The sequence below is a fragment of the Nuphar pumila genome, chromosome 2, assembly GCF_984573655.1.
Source record: "Nuphar pumila chromosome 2, dmNupPumi1.hap1.1, whole genome shotgun sequence".
NCBI lineage: Eukaryota > Viridiplantae > Streptophyta > Magnoliopsida > Nymphaeales > Nymphaeaceae > Nuphar > Nuphar pumila.
In genome coordinates this window covers 145,220,444-145,242,156 of record NC_143250.1, presented here as the reverse complement: position 1 = coordinate 145,242,156, position 21,713 = coordinate 145,220,444, and the positions used below count along the sequence as shown (strand labels likewise).

Below are 21,713 nucleotides of genomic sequence, written 5' to 3'. Positions count from 1 at the left end.
GACTTCACATATTTTAATGATATAATATTGTCATCAGTCATTTGTTTTATACAACTGTGTCTTAGACTAATATGTCTAGACTTCACATTGTATTTCATATTACCTGCTTTACATATAGCTGATTGGCTATCACAAAACATTGAAATAGCAGGTATAGGCTTCTCACCTAGTGGAATATCCACTAGCATATTCTTAAGCCATTCAGCTTCTCTACAAGCAGATGCCAAAGCAATAAACTCAGATTCCATTGTAAAATGAGTCATACAGGTTTGTTTCTTAGACCCCCATGCAACTGCTCCTCCACCAAGGGTAAAAACCCAACCACCCGTAGACTTAGAATCTTTAAAATCGGTATTCCAACTTGCATTACTATACCCTTCAATAACAGCAGAAAACTCGGTATAGTAGATTCCGTAGTCTAAAGTATGCTTAAGATATCTAAGAATCCTGTTAACTGCATTCCAATGTTGATGACCAAGATTATTAGTATATCTACACACTTTATTCATTGCATAGGCAATATCAGGCCTTGTGCAATTCATTGCATACATAAGACTACCTACAACACTGACATATTTTAATTGTTGAACACTTGCATCAACATTTGGAGTCAATTTCATATTTGGATCATATGGTGTGCATGCCGGTGAACTATTCATATATCCATACTTTGTAAGAATTTTCTCCATATAATGTGATTGACATAATGCAATGCTATTATTATCTCTTACAATTTTGATTCCTAAAATAACATCTCCCACACCCAAATCTTTCAAACAAAACACTGAAGATAAAAAAAAATTCGTTTGATTTATGCATTCACTATTGGAACCCAAAATAAGTATATCATCAACATATAAACAAATAATGATAATTGAGTTACAATCTACTTTACTGTAGACACATTTGTCAGCATCATGAATTTTAAAACCATTATGTACCAGAGCACTATCAAATTTTTCATACCATTGCTGAGGGGCTTGCTTTAATCCATATAACGATTTCTCAAGTTTGCAAACTTTTCGCTCTTGCGCTAGCACTACAAAACCTTCAGGTTGCTCCATATATATCTCTTCATCTAATTCTCCATTCAAAAAGGTTGTTTTCACGTCCATTTGATGGATTTGAAGCTTATATATGACAACCATGGCAATTAGAATTCTAATAGTTGATATTCTGGTTACAAGAGCAAAAGTATCAAAATAATCATTACCTTCTTTTTGTTTAAAACCTTTTGCAACCAAACGAGATTTAAATTTATCAATTGTACCATCAACTTTTATTTTTTTTTTGAAAATCCATTTGCAGCGAATAGTTTTGCAACCAACAAGTAAATCCACTAATTTTCAAACATTATTAGACATAATTGATTTAATTTCATCATTAATAGCTTCTCTCTAAACGGCAGCATCTTGAGAAGACATCGCCTCTTGAAAAGACACACGATCATTCTCAATTAGAAATGTATAAAAGTCAGAAGCAAAATTAGTTGGTTTTCTAATGCGTTTACTGTGTCTAACTTCAATTTCTGGTTCATCAGCACAATCATTAGAATATTCAATCATGTCATTAACAGGATGTTCATCTACTATAATATGACTGCCATCAAGAAGAAAATCAAATGCATTTTTATTTTCTATGAAAGATGCATCTCTAGATTCTAAAATATCATTAACAATGTCCAAATATCTATATGCTTTACTATGTTCAGCATACCCAACAAATGCACATTTAAATGTTTTGAGTCCAACCTTCTTCCTTTTATTTTCTGGAATTTTAACATATGCTAAACAACCCCAAATACGAAAAGAACTAAGATTAGGTTTCTTACCAAAACACAATTCATAAGGTGATTTTTCAGATTTGGAATAAGGAACTCGGTTAAGAATATAACAAGCAGAAAGTATAGCCTCTCCCCATAAGTTGGAATGCAAACTTGTATTAAGAAGCATAGCATTCATCATTTCTACAAGTGTTCTGTTTTTTCTTTCTACTACTTCATTCTACTCAGAAGTTCTAGGAGCTGATGTTTGATGGATAATACCATTATCTCCACAGAATTTATCAAATTCTCCTCATAAGTATTCACCTCCTCTATCTGTTCTTAAATGTACAATCTTTGCTTTAAACATATTTTGTACTTTAGCAAGATGAAGAAATTTGGAAAATACTTCAGATTTATGTTTCATCAAATAAATATAACAGAATTTTGAGTAATCATCTATAAAGGTAATAAAGTACTTATTGCCACCACGACTCAAAACATTATCCATCGTACACACATCAGAATGCACTAATTCAAGCAATTTATAATTCTTTTCTATACTAGGAAACGGAAGTCTACTTAGCTTTGTTTGAATATATGTCACACTTATGATTATGTTCTATTCTAACATGATAAGAAAGAATACCAAAGTTATTCATATTATGAATGCAATGAGACTTTATATGTTTTAATCGTGAATGTCAAAGAAAATAGGAGTCAACCATATAAACAGAAGTAGTAGCTTCATTTATGCTAATCTTGAACATACCACTAGTGGCAAACCCTTTTCCTACAAAGATTTTTCCTTTGGTCACAGTTACAATCCCAGACTCAATAACAATTTTAAAACCATTTCATGATAGTAGATCTGCAGAGATTAAATTGTTTTGAACTTCGGAAGCATAGTGGACATTCTCAAGTGTTAAGACTTTCCCGGATGTGAACTTAATTTCCACACTCCCTTTTCTCAGCACTTTAGTTGAGGAAAAGTTTCTCATAAAGTGATTGCATCCCTCCCCCACTACTTCATACAACTTGAATAAGTTTCTGTCGTTTGCCACATGAACAATGCTTCCAGTATCCAGGTATCAATCTTTATTTACAGCCACCATAAAGGTTTCAGAGATTACAACAACAAGCCTCTCTTCTGACTAATTTGGCTTAGGACTAGTCTTATTCTATTCTCTACATTCTCTAGAAAAATGGCCAAACTTGTCACAAACATAGCAACTAATTTTCTCTTTATCAGTTGGCTTTTTCTCTTTCACGAGATTCTTTTTTATTTTTTGGGTTTTCATGATTTTGCCAACCTTGTTACTAACAAAATTCACTTTAAGATAACCTTCTTTAAGACTCAAATTCTTTTTGTCACGAAGGCGAGTCTCCTCCTCAATTCAGATGTCCTTAAGAAGACCATCTAAAGTGATTTTCTCATTTTTATGTTTTAGGTGATTCCTGTATTCTTTCCAGGAATCCGGTAGTTTCCCAATGATGACAACAACTTGCAAGTCATCAGCAAGATACATACCTTCTCCTTTGATCTTCTAGGCCAAAAATTGCATATCATGAATTTGAGCAAGTAAAGGCTTGTCATCAACAATAGAAAAATTAACATACTGATCTACGATAAACCTTTTGTTACCAGCATCTTCGGCATTGTACTTGATCTCGAGAGCATTCCACAACTCTTCATCCGACTCCAATGGTGCATACAAGTCAAAGAGAGAATCGGCTAAAGTGTTCAGGATATGCCCTTTGCATCGGTAGTTGTCAGTATGCCACTTCTCTCGCTCTTTCTTCTGTTCTTTTGTCTCAACTTCTCCAACAACGACAGTGGGACAGGCCTTTTTGAGACAAAGTCGATATGCAGCTCGGATAGTAAAAAAAAGACTTTTGATTGCCACCGTTTGAAGTTTGACTCAACAAATCGATCTAGTTTTTCAAGGTCATGGCTAAGCAGATTGATGGAGTTGGATGTTGAACCAGAGGCCATATTGAAGTTCTAAAATTGTTATTCCAACCTTGTGATAACATGGATTTCAGAAAAGAGATCTCAAGACTAGAGGCACGTTCTTAAGATCGCTATATTTAGAACTTCAATTGCCCCACACCGGGAATTTCAAAGATGCGAAAAACAGTTTTGTTACGATTGAGTTCCGAGGATACAACTAGGCTTGAACCTCAAGAAAGTCACTGCTTCGCAAGAACAGATGACCGCTCCAACACATGAACTCTGCAAGCCAAACCGAGAAGAAAGAAAGGAGAAAACTGGAGAGTCAGAAATCCTGATGATCCAAAAGACGAAAAAGGAAGAAATTTATAGACTTGCTAGAAAGGCCAAAATATTTTGAGATAAATGAGATTAATGGCCATAATCCTGACGGTTTGAAAATATGATGAAAAGGTCCTTGAACGGTCACCCACCTTTGACTGTCAATCAAAGGCCTTCAAAACCGTCCAACAGCCACAAAGCGCCATAAACTCAATATAAATGCCATTAAAACCTTTTAAACAACCAGATATCTCAAAACTGAAAAGTCAAAACGGATATTTGCGCCTCATATGCACCTTGCACCGCTGCGAGCGTGCAAAGTGAACCAACAAAATGCAACATTACGCCTCAAGCACCCTTGCGCACACACGGACACACGCGTGCGCGTGAACGGTGCGTCTGTTGCTGCACGATGCGCAACAACGTTCGCAATCCACCTAAAGACTCAAAGCTTACCAAAGTAAAGAATAGATAACAAACTCTCTATTTAAACCTCTTGAAAAACCTTTCCCTCTTAGATATGAGACTAAACTTTTTCAAGGCACTTTTGGTAGTAAACAAAATCACCAAGATTTTATATTTTAAAACTTTTCTAACAATCCCCCACTAGTTTTAAAATATATTTGGCTTGCATAAAAACTTATGCCTCAGTGAGAGTGTCTGCATGACTTGAACCCCCACTTTTTGAAAGAAAACCTAAATTAACTAAGGTGCTAAGTGGACTTACCTTGAACTTAGCTCCTTATATTGTTAACGGAGTTTTTCAATCATACATGAGTGCTCTAGAGAATTGCCAATTCTCATAAGAAATGACTCACACTTCTACACTCATATAAGTGAGTTTGTCTAGGTGTACTGTAACACACACCGTAGCCTTAAGGCCTAATAAACTCATTAAGAGCTATTAGCTCAACCCTCACATTAGTTACAGCTCATGAGCACACATCAGTAATGGGCTTACATAAATATGCTCAATATTTGTCATTCACCAATTCGTTTACAATTGAACCTATGCATGTGGGATCTCCAGCGCTTTAGGTTGGGTATCCTCAGGTGATGACTTAATTGGCTTAATTCTCATTCCCCTCGGTGTTTTACTGATGACATCTCTCGAAAGACCTTTCATAAATGGGTCTGCCAAATTTTGACATGACTTCACATATTTCAATGATATAATATTGTTATCAATCATTTATCTTATAAAACTATGTCTTAGACTAATATGTCTAGACTTTTCATTGTATTTCATATTACCTGTTGTACATATAGTTGATTGGCTATCAAGAAACATTGAAATAGCAGATATAGGCTTCACCTAGTGGAATATCAACTAGCATATTCTTAAGTCATTCAGCTTCTCTACGAGCAGATGCCAAAGGAATAAACTCAGTTTCCATTATAGAATGGGTTATATAGGTATGTTTCTTAGACCTCTATGCAACTGCTCCTCCACCAAGGGTAAAGACCCAACCACTCATAGACTTAGAATCTTCAAAATCGGTATTCCAACTTGCAACACTATACCTTTCAATAATAGCAGGAAACTCGGTATAGTTGATTCCGTAGTCAAAAGTATGCTTAAGATATCTAAATATCATGTTAATTGCATTCCAAAGTTGATGACCAGGATTATTAGTATATCTACACACTTTACTCATTGCATAGGCAATATCAGGCCTTGTGCAATTCATTGCATACATAAGACTATCTAATACACTAGCATATTTTAATTGTTCAACACTTGCACCAACATTTAAAGTTAATTTCATATTTGGATCATATGGTGTGCATGCCGGTGAACTATTCATATATCCATACTTTGTAAGAATTTTCTCAATATAATGTGATTGACATAATGCAATGCTATTATTATCTCTTACAATTTTGATTCCTAAAATAACATCTGTCACACCCAAATCTTTCATACAAAACCCTGAAGATAAAAATCTTTTTGTTTGATTTATGCATTCACTATTGGAACCCAAAATAAGCATATCATCAACATATAAACAAATAATGATAATTGAGCTACAATCTACTTTACTGTAGACACATTTGTCAGCATCATGAATTTTAAAACCATTATGTACCAGAGCACTATCAAATTTTTCATGCCATTGCTTGGGGGCTCGCTTTAATCCATATAAGGATTTCTCAAGTTTGCAAATTTTGTGCTCTTGCCTTAGCTCTACAAAACCTTCAGGTTGCTCCATATATATCTCTTCATCTAATTCTTCATTCAAAAAGGTTGTTTTCACGTCCATTTGATGGATTTGAAGCTTATATATGGCAGCCATGGCAATCATTATTCTCATAGTTGATATTCTGGTTACAGGAGCAAAAGTATCAAAATAATCAATACCTTCTTTTTGTTTAAAACCTTTTGCAACCAAACGAGATTTAAATTTATCAATTGTACCATCAACTTTTATTTATTTTTTTGAAAATCCATTTGCAGCCAATAGTTTTGCAACCAACAAGTAAATTCACTAATTTCCAAACATTATTAGACATAATTGATTTAATTTCATCATTAATAGCTTCTCTCCAAAAGGCAGCATCTTGAGAAGACATCGCCTCTTAAAAAGACATACGATCATTCTTAATTAGAAATGTATAAAAGTCAGAACCAAAATTAGTTGGTTTTCTAACGCGTTTACTGTGTCTAACTTCAATTTCTGGTTCATCAGCACAATCATTCTAATATTCAATCATGTCATTAACAGGATGTTCAACTACTATAGTATAACTGCCATCAAGAAGAGAATCAAATGCATTTTTATGTTTTATGAAAGATGCATCTCTAGATTCTACAATAACATCATTAACAATGTCCAGAAATCTATATGCTTTACTATGTTCAGCATACCCAACAAATGCACATTTAAATGCTTTAGGTTCAACCTTCTTCCTTTTATTTTCTGGAATTTTAACATGCTGAACAACCCCAAACACGAAAATAACTAAGATTAGGTTTCTTACCAAAACATAATTTATAAGGTAATTTTTCAGATTTGGAATAAGGAACTCGGTTAAGAATATAACAAGCAGAAAGTATAGCATCTCCCCATAAGTTGGAATGCAAACCTGTATTAAAAAGCATAGCATTCATCATTTCTACAAGTGTTTTGTTTTTCCTTTCTACTACTCCATTCTGCTCAGGAGTTCTAGGAGCTGATGTTTGATGGATAATATCATTATCTCCACATAATTTATCAAATTCTCCTCATAAGTATTCACCTCCTCTATATGTTCTTAAATGTACAATCTTTGTTTTAAACCTATTTTGTACTTTAGCAAGATAAAGAAGAAGTTTGGAAAATGCTTCAGATTTATGTTTCATCAAATAAATATAACCTGATTTCGAGTAATCATCTTTAAAGGTATTAAAGTACCTATTGCCACTACGACTCAAAACATTATCCATCGTACACACATCAGAATGCACTAATTCAAGCAATTTATAATTCTTTTCTATACTAGGAAACGGGAGTCTAGTTAGCTTTGTTTGAATATATGTCACACTTATGATTATATTCTATTCTAACATGATAACGAAGAATACCAAAGTTATTCATATTATGAATACAATGAGACTTTATATGTTCTAATCGTGAATGTCAAAGAAAATAGGAGTCAACCATATAAACAGAAGTAGTAGCTTCATTTATGCTAATCTTGAACATACCACCAGTGGCAAACCCTTTTCCTACAAAGATTTTTTCTTTGGTCACAGTTACAATCCCAGACTCAATAACAATTTTAAAACCATTTCATGATAGTAGATCTGCAGAGATTAAATTGTTTTGAACTTCGGAAGCATAGTGGACATTCTCAAGTGTTAGGACTTTCCCGGATGTGAACTTAATTTCAACACTCCCTTTTCTCAGCACTTTAGTTGAGGAAGAGTTTCCCATAAAGTGATTGCATCCCTCTCCCACTACTTCATACAACTTGAATAAGTTTATGTTGTTTGCCACATGAACAGTGCTTCCAGTATCCAGGTATCAGACTTTATTTGCAGCCACCATAAAGGTTTCAGAGATTACAACAACAAGCCTCTCTTCTGACTAATTTGGCTTAGGACCAGTCTTATTCTGTTCTCTACATTCTCTAGAAAAATGGCCAAACTTGTCACAAACATAACAACTAATTTTCTCTTTATCAGTTGGCTTTTTCTCTTTCACGAGATTCTTTTTTATTTTTTGGGTTTTCATGATTTTGTCAACCTTGTTACTAACAAAATTCATTTTAGGATAACCTTCTTTAAGACTCAAATTCTTTTTGTCACGAAGACGAGCCTCCTCCTCAATTCAAATGTCCTTAAGAAGACCATCTAAAGTGATTTTCTCATTTTTATGTTTTAGGTGATTCTTGTATTCTTTTCAGGAATCTGATAGTTTTCCAATGATGACAACAACTTGGAAGTCATCATCAAGATACATACCTTCTCCTTTGATCTTCTAAGCCAAAAATTGCATATCATGAATTTGAGCAAGTAAAGGCTTGTCATCAACAATAGAAAAATTAACATACTGATCTACGATAAACCTTTTGTTACCAGCATCTTCGGCATTGTACTTGATCTCGAGAGCATTCCATAACTCTTCAGCCGACTCCAATGGTGCATACAAGTCAAAGAGCGAATCGGCTAAAGTGTTCAGGATATGCCCTTTGCATCGGTAGTTGTCAGTATGCCACTTCTCTCGCTCTTTCTTCTGTTCTTTTGTCTCAACTTCTCCAACAACGACAGTGGGACAAGCCTTTTTGAGACATAGTCGATATGCAGCTCGGATAGTAAAAAAAAAGGACTTTTGATTGCCACCGTTTGAAGTTTGACTCAACAAATCGATCTAGTTTTTCAAGGTCACGGCTAAGCAGATTGATGGAGTTGGATGTTGAACCAGAGGCCATATTGAAGTTCTAAAATTGTTATTCCAACCTTGTGATAACATGAATTTCAGAAAAGAGATCTCAAGACTAGAGGCACGTTCTTAAGATCGCTATATTTAGAACTTCAATTGCCCCACACCGGGAATTTCGAAGATGCGAAAAACAGTTTTGTTACGATTGAGTTCCGAGGATACAACTAGGCTTGAACCTCAAGAAAGTCACTGCTTCGCAAGAACAGATGACCCCTCCCACACATGAACTCTGCAAGCCAAACCGAGAAGAAAGAAAGGAGAAAACTGGAGAGTCAGAAATCCTGATGATCCAAAAGACGAAAAAGGAAGAAATTTATAGACTTGCTAGAAAGGGCAAAATATTTTGAGATAAATGAGATTAATGGCCATAATCCTGACGGTTTGAAAATATGATGAAAAGGTCCTTGAATGGTCACCCACCTTTGACTGTCAATCAAAGGCCTTCAAAACCGTCCAACAACCACAAAGCACCATAAACTCAATATAAATGTCATTAAAACCTTTTAAACAGCCAGATATCTCAAAACTGAAAAGTCAAAACGGATATTTGTGCCTCATATGCACCTTGCACCGCTGCGAGCGTGCAAAGTGAACCAACAAAATTCAACATTATGCCTCAAGCACCCTTGCGCACACACGGACACACGCGTGCGCGTGAACGGTGCGTCTGTTACTGCACGATGCGCAGCAACGTTCGCAATCCACCTAAAGACTCAAGGCTTACCAAAGTAAAGAATAGATAACAAACTCTCTATTTAAACCTCTTGAAAAACTTTTCCCTCTTAGATATGAGACTAAACTTTTTCAAGGCACTTTTGGTAGTAAACAAAATCACCAAGATTTTATATTTTAAAACTTTTCTAACAATCCCCCACTAGTTTTAAAATATATTTGGCTTGCATAAAAACTTATGCCTCAGTGAGAGTGTCTGCATGAATTGAACCCCCACTTTTTGAAAGAAAACCTAAATTAACTAAGGTGCTAAGTGGACTTACCTTGAACTTACCTCCTTATGTTGTTAACGGAGTTTTTCAATCATACATGAGTGCTCTAGAGAATTGCCAATTCTCATAAGAAATGACTCACACTTCTACACTCATATAAGTGAGTTTGTCTAGGTATACTGTAACACACACCGTAGCCTTAAGGCCTAATAAACTCATTAAGAGCTATTAGCTCAACCCTCACATTAGTTACAACTCATGAGCACACATCAGTAATGAGCTTACATAAATATGCTCAATATCTATCATTCACCAATTCATTTACAATTGAACCTATGCATGTGAGATCTCTAGCGCTCTAGGTTAGGTATCCTTAGGTGATGACTTAATTGGCTTAATTCTCATTTCCCTTGGTGTTTTACTGATGACATCTCTCGAAAGGCCTTTCATAAATGGGTCTGCCAAATTTTGACATGACTTCACATATTTCAATGATATAATATTGTCATCAATCATTTATCTTATAAAACTATGTCTTAGACTAATATGTCTAGACTTTCCATTGTATTTCATATTACGTGTTGTACATATAGCTGATTGGCTATCACGAAACATTAAAATAGCAGGTATAGGCTTCTCACCTAGTGGAATATCAACTAGCATATTCTTAAGTCATTCAGCTTCTCTACGAGCAGATGCCAAAGGAATAAACTCAGTTTCCATTATAGAATGAGTTATATAGGTCTGTTTCTTAGACCTCTATGCAACTGCTCCTCCACCAAGGGTAAAGACCCAACCACTCATAGACTTAGAATATTCAAAATCGGTATTCCAACTTGCAACACTATACCCTTCAATAATAGCAGGAAACTCGGTATAGTAGACTCCGTAGTCAAAAGTATGCTTAAGATATCTAAATATCATGTTAACTGCATTCCAAAGTTGATGACCAGGATTATTAGTATATCTACACACTTTACTCATTGCATAGGCAATATCAGGCCTTGTGTAATTTATTGCATACATAAGACTACCTACAACACTAGCATATTTTAATTGTTCAACACTTGCACCAACATTTGGAGTCAATTTCATATTTGGATCATATGGTGTGCATGCCGGTGAACTATTCATATATTCATACTTTGTAAGAATTTTCTCAATATAATGTGATTGACATAATGTTATTCTATTATTATCTCTTATAATTTTGATTCCTAAAATAACATCTGTGACATCCAAGTCTTTCATACAAAACCCTGAAGATAAAAATCTTTTTGTTTGATTTATGCATTCACTATTGGAACCCAAAATAAACATATCATCAACATATAAACAAATAATGATAATTGAGCTACAATCTACTTTATTGTAGACACATTTGTCAGCATCATGAATTTTAAAACCATTATGTACCAGAGCACTATCAAATTTTTCATGCCATTGCTTAGGGGCTCGCTTTAATCCATATAAGGATTTCTCAAGTTTGCAAACTTTGCGCTCTTGCCTTAGCTCTACAAAACCTTCAGGTTGCTCCATATATATCTCTTCAACTAATTCTTCATTCAAAACGGTTGTTTTCACGTCCATTTGATGGATTTGAAGCTTATATATGGCAGCAATGGCAATCATTATTCTAATAGTTGATATTTTGGTTACAGGAGCAAAAGTATCAAAATAATCATTACCTTTTTTTTGTTTAAAACCTTTTGCAACCAAACAAGATTTAAATTTATCAATTGTTCCATCAACTTTTATTTATTTTTTTGAAAATCCATTTGCAGCCAATAGTTTTGCAACCAACAAGTAAATCCACTAATTTCCAAACATTATTAGACATAATTGATTTAATTTCATCATTAATAGCTTCTCTTCAAAAGGCAGCATCTTGAGAAGACATCGAATCTTGAAAAGACACACGATCATTCTTAATTAGAAATGTATAAAAGTCAGAACCAAAACTAGTTGGTTTTCTAATGCGTTTACTGTGTCTAACTTCAATTTTTGGTTCATCAGTACAATCATTCGAATATTCAATCATGTCATTAACAGGATGTTATCTACTATAATATAACTGCCATCAAGAAGAGAATCAAATGCATTTTTATGTTTTATGAAAGATGCATCTCTAGATTCTACAATAACATCATTAACAATGTCCAGAAATCTATATGATTTACTATGTTAAGCATACCCAACAAATGCACATTTAAATGCTTTAGGTTCAACCTTCTTCCTTTTATTTTCTCGAATTTTAACATGATGAACAACCCCAAATACGAAAATAACTAAGATTAGGTTTCTTACCAAAACATAATTTATAAGGTAATTTTTCAAATTTAGAATAAGGAACTCGGTTAAGAATATAACAAGCAGAAAGTATAGCCTCTCCTCATAAGTTGGAATGCAAACCTGTATTAAAAAGCATAGCATTCATCATTTCTACAAGTGTTCTGTTTTTCCTTTCTACTACTCCATTCTGCTCAGGAGTTCTAGGAGCTGATGTTTGATGGATAATATCATTATCTCCACATAATTTATCAAATTCTCCTCATAAGTATTCACCTCCTCTATATGTTCTTAAATGTACAATCTTTGTTTTAAACCTATTTTGTACTTTAGCAAGATAAAGAAGAAGTTTGGAAAATGCTTCTGATTTATGTTTCATCAAATAAATATAACATAATTTCGAGTAATCATCTTTAAAGGTATTAAAGTACCTATTTCCACCACGACTCAAAACATTATCCATCGTACATACATCATTATGTACTAATTCAAGCAATTTATAATTCTTTTCTACACTAGGAAACTGGAGTCTAGTTAGCTTTGTTTGAATGCATGTCTCACACTTATGATTATTTTTATTCTTACATGACAAGGAAGAAGGCTAAAGTTATTCATATTATGAATACAACGAGAATTTATATGTCCTAATCGTGAATGCCAAAGAAAATAGAAGTCAACCATATAAACAGAAGTAGCAGCTTCATTTATGTTAATCTTGAACATACCACCAGTGGCAAACCCTTTTCCTACAAAGATTTTTTCTTTACAATCCCACACTCAATAACAATCTTAAAACCATTTCTTGACAGTAGATCTGCAGAGATTAAATTTTTTCGATCTTCTGGAGCATAGTGGACATTCTCAAGTGTTAGGACTTTCCCGGAGGTGAACTTAATTTTTATACTCCCTTTTCTCAGCACTTTAGTTGAGGAAGAGTTTTTCATAAAGAGATTGCATCCCTCCCTCGCTATTTCATACGACTTGAACAAGTTTTTGTCGTTTGCCACATGAACAGTGCTTCCAGTATCCAGGTACCAGTTCTTATTTGCAGCTACCATAAAGGTTTCAGAGATTACAACAACAAGCCTCTCTTCTGACTCATTTGGCTTAGGACCAGTCATCTTCCGTTCTCTGCATTCTCTAGCAAAATGGTCAAACTTGACACAAACATAACAACTAATTTTCTTTTTATCAGTTGGCTTTTTTCCTTTCACAAGATTCTTTTTTATTTTCTGGGTTTTCATGATTTTGCCAACCTTGTTACTAACAAAATTCACTTTAGGATAACCTTCTTTAGGACTCGAATTCTTTTTGTCATGAAGACGAGTCTCCTCCTCAATTCAGATGTCCTTAAGAAGACCATCTAAAGTGATTTTCTCATTTTTATGTTTTAGGTGATTCCTATATTCTTTCCAGGAATCCGGTAGTTTCTCAATTATGACAGCAACTTGGAAGTCATTATCACGATACATACCTTCTCCTTTGATCTTATAAGCCAAATTTTGTATCTCATGAATTTGAGCAAGTATACGCTTGTCATCAACAATAGAAAAATTAACATACTGATCTACGATAAACCGTTTGTTACCAGCATCTTCTGCATTGTACTTGATCTTTAAAGCATTCCACAACTCTCCAGCCGACTCCAATGGTGAATACAAGTCAAAGAGCGAATCGGCTAAAGTGTTCAGGATATGCTCTTTGTATCGGTAGTTGTTAGTATGCCACTTCTCTCACTCTTTCTTCTGGTCTTCTGTCTTAACTCCTCCAGCAGCGACAGTGGGACAGGCATTTTTGACGACATAGTCGATATGCAGCTCAGATAGTAAAAAAGAGACCTTTGATTGCCACCGCTTGAAGTTTGACCCATCAAATCGATCTAGTTTTTCAAGGTCACAGCTAAGTAGATTAATCGAGTTGGATGTTGAACCAGAGGCCATATTGAAGTTCTAAAATTGTTATTCCAACCTTGTGATAAAATGGATTTCAGAAAAGAGATCTCAAGCATAGAGGCACGTTCTTAAGATCGCTATCTTTATAACTTCAATCGCCCCACTTCGGGAATTCCGAAGATGCGAAAAAGGGTTTTGTTATGACTGAGTTCCCAGGATACAACTAGGCTTGAACCTCAAGAGAGTCACTGCTTCGCAAGAACAGATGACCTCTCCCACACATGAACTTTGCAAGCCAAACCGGGAAGAAAGAAAGGAGAAAACTAGAGAGTCAGAAATCCTGATGATCCAAAAGATGAAAAAGGAAGAGATTTATAGACTTGCTAGAAAGGCCAAAACGTTTTGAGATAAATGAGATTAATGACCATAATCCTGACGGTTTGAAAGTAGGACGAAAAGGTCCTTGAATGATCACCCACCTTTGACTGTCAATCAAAGGCCTTCAAAACCGTCCAACAGCCACAAAGCGCCATAAACTCAATATAAATGCTATTAAAACCTTTCAAACGGCCAAATACCTCAAAACCGAAAAGTCAAAACGGACATTTGCGCATCATATGCACCTCGCACCGTTGCGAGCGTGCGAAGTGCAAAGTGCGCCTCAAGTGCCCTTGCGCACACACACACGCGTGCGTGCGTCAGAACAACACATTCCTTGTTGCACGATGCGCAGCAACGTCTGCAATCCACCTAAAGACTCAAGGCTTACCAAAGTAAAGAATAGATAACAAACTCTCTATTTAAACATCTTGAAAAACTTTTCACTCTTAGATATGGGACTAAACTTTTTCAAGGCACTTTTGGTAGTAAACAAAATCACCAAGATTTTATATTTTAAAACTTTTCTAACAATCCCCCACTAGTTTTAAAATATATTTGGCTTGCATAGAAACTTATGCATCAGTGAGAGTGTCTGCATGACTTGAACCCCCACTTTTTGAAAGAAAACCTAAATTAACCAAGGTGCTAAGTAGACTTACCTTGAACTTAGCTCCTTATATTGTTAACAGAGTTTTTCAATCATACATAGGTTTCCAAAAGTTCAATTGTGTGGATTTCATGTTAGCACATTTAGAGCCTTGTGCTTCCCTGGATTCATGAGTGCTCTAGAGAATTGTCAATTCTCATAAGAAACGGCTCACACTTCTACACTCATATAGGTGAGTTTGTCTAGGTGTACTGTAACACGCACCCTAGCCTTAAGGCCTACAAACTCATCAAGAGCTATTAGCTCAATCCTCACATTAGTTACAACTCATGAGTACACATCAGTAATGGGCTTACATAAATATGTTCAATATCTGTCATTCACCAATTCATTTTTCATTGAACCTATGCATGTGGGATCTCCAGCGCTCTAGATTGGGTATCCTTAGGTGATGACTTAATTGGCTTAATTCTCATTCTCCTCGATGTTTTACTGATGACATCTCTTGAAAGGCCTTTCGTAAATGGGTCTGCCAATTTTTTACATGACTTCACATATTTTAATGATATAATATTGTCATCAGTCATTTGTCTTATAAAACTGTGTCTTAGACTAATATGTCTAGACTTCACATTGTATTTCATATTACCTGCTTTACATATAGCTGATTGGCTATCACAAAACATTGAAATAGCAGGTATAAGCTTCTCACCTAGTGGAATATCCACTAGCATATTCTTAAGCCATTCAGCTTCTCTACAAGCAGATGCCAAAGCAATAAACTCAGATTCCATTGTAAAATGAGTCATACAAGTTTGTTTCTTAGACCCCCATGCAACTGCTCCTCCACCAAGGGTAAAAACCCAACCACCCGTAGACTTAGAATCTTTAAAATCGGTATTCCAACTTGCATTACTATACCCTTGAATAACAGCAGAAAACTCGGTATAGTAGATTCCGTAGTCTAAAGTATGCTTAAGATATCTAAGAATCCTGTTAACTGCATTCCAATGTTGATGACCAAGATTATTAGTATATCTACACACTATTCATTGCATAGGCAATATCAGGCCTTGTGCAATTCATTGCATACATAAGACTACCTACAACACTGACATATTTTAATTGTTGAACACTTGCATCAACATTTGGAGTCAATTTCATATTTGGATCATATGGTGTGCATGCCGGTGAACTATTCATATATCCATACTTTGTAAGAATTTTCTCCATATAATGTGATTGACATAATGCAATGCTATTATTATCTCTTACAATTTTGATTCCTAAAATAACATCTCCCACACCCAAATCTTTCAAACAAAACACTGAAGATAAAAAAAAATTCGTTTGATTTATGCATTCACTATTGGAATCCAAAATAAGTATATCATCAACATATAAACAAATAATGATAATTGAGTTACAATCTACTTTACTGTAGACACATTTGTCAGCATCATGAATTTTAAAACCATTATGTACCAGAGCACTATCAAATTTTTCATACCATTGCTGAGGGGCTTGCTTTAATCCATATAAGGATTTCTCAAGTTTGCAAACTTTTCGCTCTTGCCCTAGCACTACAAAACCTTCAGGTTGCTCCATATATATCTCTTCATCTAATTATCCATTCAAAAAGGTTGTTTTCACGTCCATTTGTAAAGAATAGATAACAAACTCTCTATTTAAACCTCTTGAAAAAAAAATCTCTCTTAGATATGGAACCAAACTTTTTCAAGGCACTTTTGGTAGTAAACAAAATCACCAAGAATTTATATTTTAAAACTTTTCTAACATAAACATCTACCAAGATTTTGTGCACCAGGTTTTGAATGTTAACTGAAATTTGACAAAAATGGGCATCGTTGAATTCTAAACATACTGAATGGAAATTTTATCAGTTGAAATTTTATCAGGGAGGGAGGGAGGGAGAGAGAGAGAGAGAGAGAGAGAGAGAGAGAGAGAGAGAGATCTGTATTTAAATTATAAACCTCTTTATTTTTATCAGTTGAAAATTCTTGTCATTATTATAGTGAAAGAATGAAAACTTTTTCTAGTTGGGTTCCTTAAAGAAGAGCACATATATTATACAACAAATGGAGAATATAATGATTGCAACATCAATTGTGATAGCAGTGAGAGTCTGATCACTGAGCTTCACGTTCTTCCCACCAAGCCTATCAACCATGTCAGGGACCGATTCCCAGTTCTTCACATCTTGTTCATAAGGGTCCTCTAGTCTTAGCTTCATCCTTTCAGCTTGATGGCTCACGGCTTCCTGAGCCAAGCTCCAGTCGTAAAACCGGCGCCTCTCTTCATTACTAAAGACATCATAAGCTTTTGGCAGACACATGAACTTGTCTGAAGCTGCCTTTAATGAGAGTGATGTGGTATCAGGATGGTATTCCTTTGTCAATCTTCTGTAAGTTGCCTTGATCTCTTCCAAGTCGGCTTGAGTCGATACCCCTAAAAACCTGAATTTTCAAGTGCAAATTCTGTCAAGCTTAGCCTGACTGATCCAAATAGACGCGGTTTGACCAGACTGCATGCAACTCATTTACTGGTTGGCCTGGACCACCCTTAACCAATACAGGTTTTTCTTGGTTTAGACAGCAAAAGAACCAACACCAAAAACAAAGACTTACTCATAATAGGAGCCTGTGGTGTTCTTGAGAAGTTCAGAGAATTTCTCCCCAAAGTTCTCATGTTTCTCTGCAGCAACTGTGCTGGACTCTCCTCCTACCCAGCCTTCATCAGGATTATCCCAGTGAATTCTGGTGTCAAGGCCCGATTTTCGGCTTTTCCGGTGTTGGTTCTCTTCCTCTGAGCTCTCTGACGCGAACATGACTGGTCGGCCAGACCTTGCAATCGCCTGCTTTGCGCCTTTCCTGATTCGGAAGAGGATGGTCAGAGAAGTTGGTGCAGTTGAAGCCATGGTTGGCTAAGGAAGAGCAAGAATGTGTGAAGCATAGGCAACTAACTGCACATGAGTGCTCTACGTCCACAAAAATAGCGTCTAAAACCAACATATCTATGGCATTTAAAATATAGCTATTTTCTTTTTTAGCTAATATAGCAAAGCAGGTTATATGTTTCCCCCCCCCCCCCCCCGAACAGGGCAGTTAGCTACATCTCATGTTCGGGGGTCCCAAAGAGCACCACGTATGTAAGCATGTGCATCTCGTATCCCCATGTTTGTCAGCATTAATTAGCATTGGAGTTTGATGCGATTGCAAAGACTTAAGTACCCTCTCCTCCATTGGTGCAAAAAAAAATGACGATTCTTGAAAAGGAGTGATTGTAAAGACTTAAGTGCCCCGAAGATGATTATTTAAGACCCAGTCTCTGCACTGCAGGATTATCTGAGAAAGAAATCTCCCCTGGAGGAGGCCATGAACATCAACCCTCTCTCTCTCTCTCTCTTCTCTTTCTGCTTTTATGCACATCCAACAGAAGATCTTACATTGCTCCATCAAGCACCGGCTGACCTGCACATTGACTGTTGTGGAGCCTGATTCAGAGTTTTTACCCTTACAGGAGGAGGGTTTGGGGGTTCCTCCCAGCGTGGGTAACATCATTCAAATAAATGAGTTGTAGATCCTGATTCAGAGTTTTTACCCTTACAGGAGGAGGGTTTGGGGGCTCCTCCCAGTGTGGGTAGCATCATTCAACTTGATTCGTTGTGGAGCCTGATTCAGAGTTTTTACCCTTACAGGAGGAGGGTTTGGGGGCTCCTCCCAACGTGGGTAGCATCATTCAACTTGATGAGTTGTAGAGTCTGATTCAGAGTTTTTGCCCTTATAGGAGAAGGGTTTGGGGGCTCCTCCCAGCCTGGATAGCATTGTTCAACTTGATTCATTGTGGAGCTTGATTTAGAGTTTTTGCCCTTATAAGAGGAAGGTTTGGGGGCTCCTCTCAGCGTGGGTAGCATCATTCAACTTGATTCGTTGTGGAGCCTGATTCGGAGTTTTTACCCTTACAGGAGGAGGGTTTGGGGGCTCCTCCCAACGTGGGTAGCATCATTCAACTTGATGAGTTGTGGAGTCTGATTCAGAGTTTTTGCCCTTATAGGAGAAGGGTTTGGGGGCTCCTCCCAGCCTGGATAGCATTGTTCAACTTGATTCATTGTGGAGCTTGATTTAGAGTTTTTGCCCTTATAGGAGGAAGGTTTGGGGGCTCCTCCCAGCGTGGGTAGCATCGTTCAACTTGATTCGTTGTGAAGCCTGATTTAGAGTTTTTGCCCTTACAGGAGGGGGGTCCGGGGGCTCTCCCGGCACGGGTCCCGGGTGTCGTGGTAAAAAAATGCACAGGGTATCGTGGTGAGAAAGACATATTTTTGTTCCAAGCAAGGTTGAAAGAAATCAATGGAAAATCCAACAAGGAGCATGCCAGAATCAAGATGTGGATGTCAAGCGAGAATGGTGTTGTGCAACTCAAATAACACAAAATAATAGGGGTCTGGTTTTTAGTTAAAATAAAGAATGAAATGACAATAGAAATCGCTGAAAATTTACAGAAATAAACTAGACTTAATAACGAAGACACCACTTTTTACGGATTTGGAATATGATCTCCGGTTAGGGAGATATGGCCCTGACAAGTTTATCCTAATTCGGGTAGCGATTTACAGCGATTTGCTTACTGAATAACACTACAAATCGCTATAGCGATTTGCGGAAGAATCTACAAATCGCTATAGCGATTTGCGGAAGACACTACAAATCGCTATAGCGATTTACGGAAGACACTACAAATCGCTATAGCGATTTACGGAAGACACTATAAATCGCTATAACGATTTGCAATTTGTAGTGTCTTCCGTAAATCGCTATAGCGATTTGTAGTGTCTTCCGCAAATCACCCGAAAATACTACAAATTGTTGTAGGAAAGCCTGATAATACTACAAATCGTTGTTGGAAGGCCGAAAAAAATTTGGTCCGGAGGGCGCTGCCCCCCGAGCCCCCTGCCAGGGGCGGCCCCCCCTGGACCCCCGCCCGCGCCGGGGGGAGCCCCCGGACCCCCCTCCTGTAAGGGCAAAAACTCTAAATCAGGCAGAGAAGTAGAGAGAGAAGGGAGAGAGTGTGAGAGAGTTGATTTTCATGGCCTTCTCCAGGGGGAACTCTTTACCTCCCTTGATTTTTTCTCTAGAGAGAGAGAGAGTTTTACAGTGTTTTACGGAGAAGGAAGAAGAAGATGGCGATGGAGCAATGTAGGATCGTCTCTTGGATGTGCACAGAAGTAGAGAGAGAAGAGAGAGAGTGAGAGGGTTGATGTTCATGGCCTTTTCCAGGGAGAACTCTTTGCCTCCCTTGATTTCTTCTCTAGAGAGAGAGCGAGGGTTTTACAGTGTTTTACGGAGAAGAAAGAAGAAGAAGATGGCGATGGAGCAATGTAGGATCGTCTGTTGGATGTGCACAGAAGTAGAGAGAGTGAGAGGGTTGATGTTCATGACCTTCTCCAGGGAGAACTCTTTGCCTCCCTTGATTTCTTCTCTAGAGAGAGAGAGAGTTTTACAGTGTTTTACGGAGAAAGAAGAAGAAGACTTTGAAGAGTCAACATCATCCTTGACTTTCTGGATGGAGGACATGTTTGTCCTTTTTTTGAACGGAGAAAAAAGAAGAAGACTTTGAAGAGTCAACATCATCCTCGACTTTATGGATGGTGGACATGTTTGTCCTTTTTTTGAACTGTTTGTTTTTTCTTTTTTGAATGAAGGGCATTTTTGTTATTTTCTCAAGCCATCACTTTATGAGAAAAATAGCAAGAAAGGGTACTTAAGTCTTTGCAACAACACCAGAGTCCGATGCAAAGTTATGTCAACATACACGGGAATACGAGCCCCACGTGCTTGTATACGTAGTGCTCATTCAAAGCCCCAAACACAGACGTGGGATTCAGTGAATCATCGGGGGCGAACATACACCACCCTCTCCTAATATAGCCAACGCTTAACAAGACCAAGACAATGGGAATGGGGCCCACCTAATAATTTAGGTGTCCTCAGCTGGATCCAGGCCCAACTAACATGATGCTTGAACAAGACCCAGATCCAGTTAGCATTCATATTTGATTTAGATCCAAGTCCTAACCCAAATGGACGCTAGATGTTGGCTTCTTTTGTAATAAATTTTCTATTTCTTTGTGATCTTTACATTTTTTTGATGAAGCTAGAAAAACCTCGGGTGAGTCCCCACAACCACCCTGCCTTACGTGGCTATGAACACACGTGCGCAAGTAGGGTTTGATCCGGTGCTTTCATTTCAAGCACCCTCACAACCAGTCTGCTGGCCACACGGGCAACCCCTGATGTGTTCTTTATGTTTAAAAAAGAAAATGTTCGCAAAGACTCCACTCACTTGGAAGAGGTGACTGGTGAATGTCACAAGTTCAAAACCAACGGGTGGTGTCCGTTGCCGCAAGTCTGAAGCTGGGTGTACTCCTCTATAGGTTGGGGAGACCTCAAGGGTTCTACCAACCAGAGGCCACATTTCTCTTGGGCTAACCAAAAAACATGAAAAGAAATATTCCATGTAGTTTAATTGGGGCATGATCATGGCAGAAGTGTGACCCACAAAAATTTGTCACGTCAGGACCATTCGTTTCCAATAGGGCTGCAAATGGGTCGATACAGCAG

At 36.9% G+C, this 21,713-nt stretch overlaps 1 protein-coding gene across 1 annotated transcript; it reads right to left on the bottom strand.

Annotated features, from left to right (window-relative positions):
* Positions 1 to 17,131: 17,131 nt before the first annotated feature.
* LOC149847475 (NAD(P)H-quinone oxidoreductase subunit T, chloroplastic-like) lies at positions 17,132 to 18,013 on the bottom strand. The gene is made up of 2 exons (XM_089994110.1): positions 17,724 to 18,013; positions 17,132 to 17,552 (listed from the first exon to the last, which is right to left on the bottom strand). Exons 1-2 carry the CDS (start codon positions 18,011 to 18,013, stop codon positions 17,132 to 17,134), a joined length of 711 nt encoding a protein of 236 aa, XP_089850236.1.
* Between the last annotated feature and the right edge of the window lie 3,700 nt (positions 18,014 to 21,713).

Bases quoted from the DNA above. Each gene is read 5' to 3' on its own strand.
- LOC149847475 (XM_089994110.1), bottom strand. From the start codon at position 18,013: ATGGCTTCAACTGCACCAACTTCTCTGACCATCCTCTTCCGAATCAGG. The intron at 17,553-17,723 runs GTAAGTCTTTGT...TTGAAAATTCAG, and splicing joins ACCACAGGCTCCTATTATGA to GTTTTTAGGGGTATCGACTC.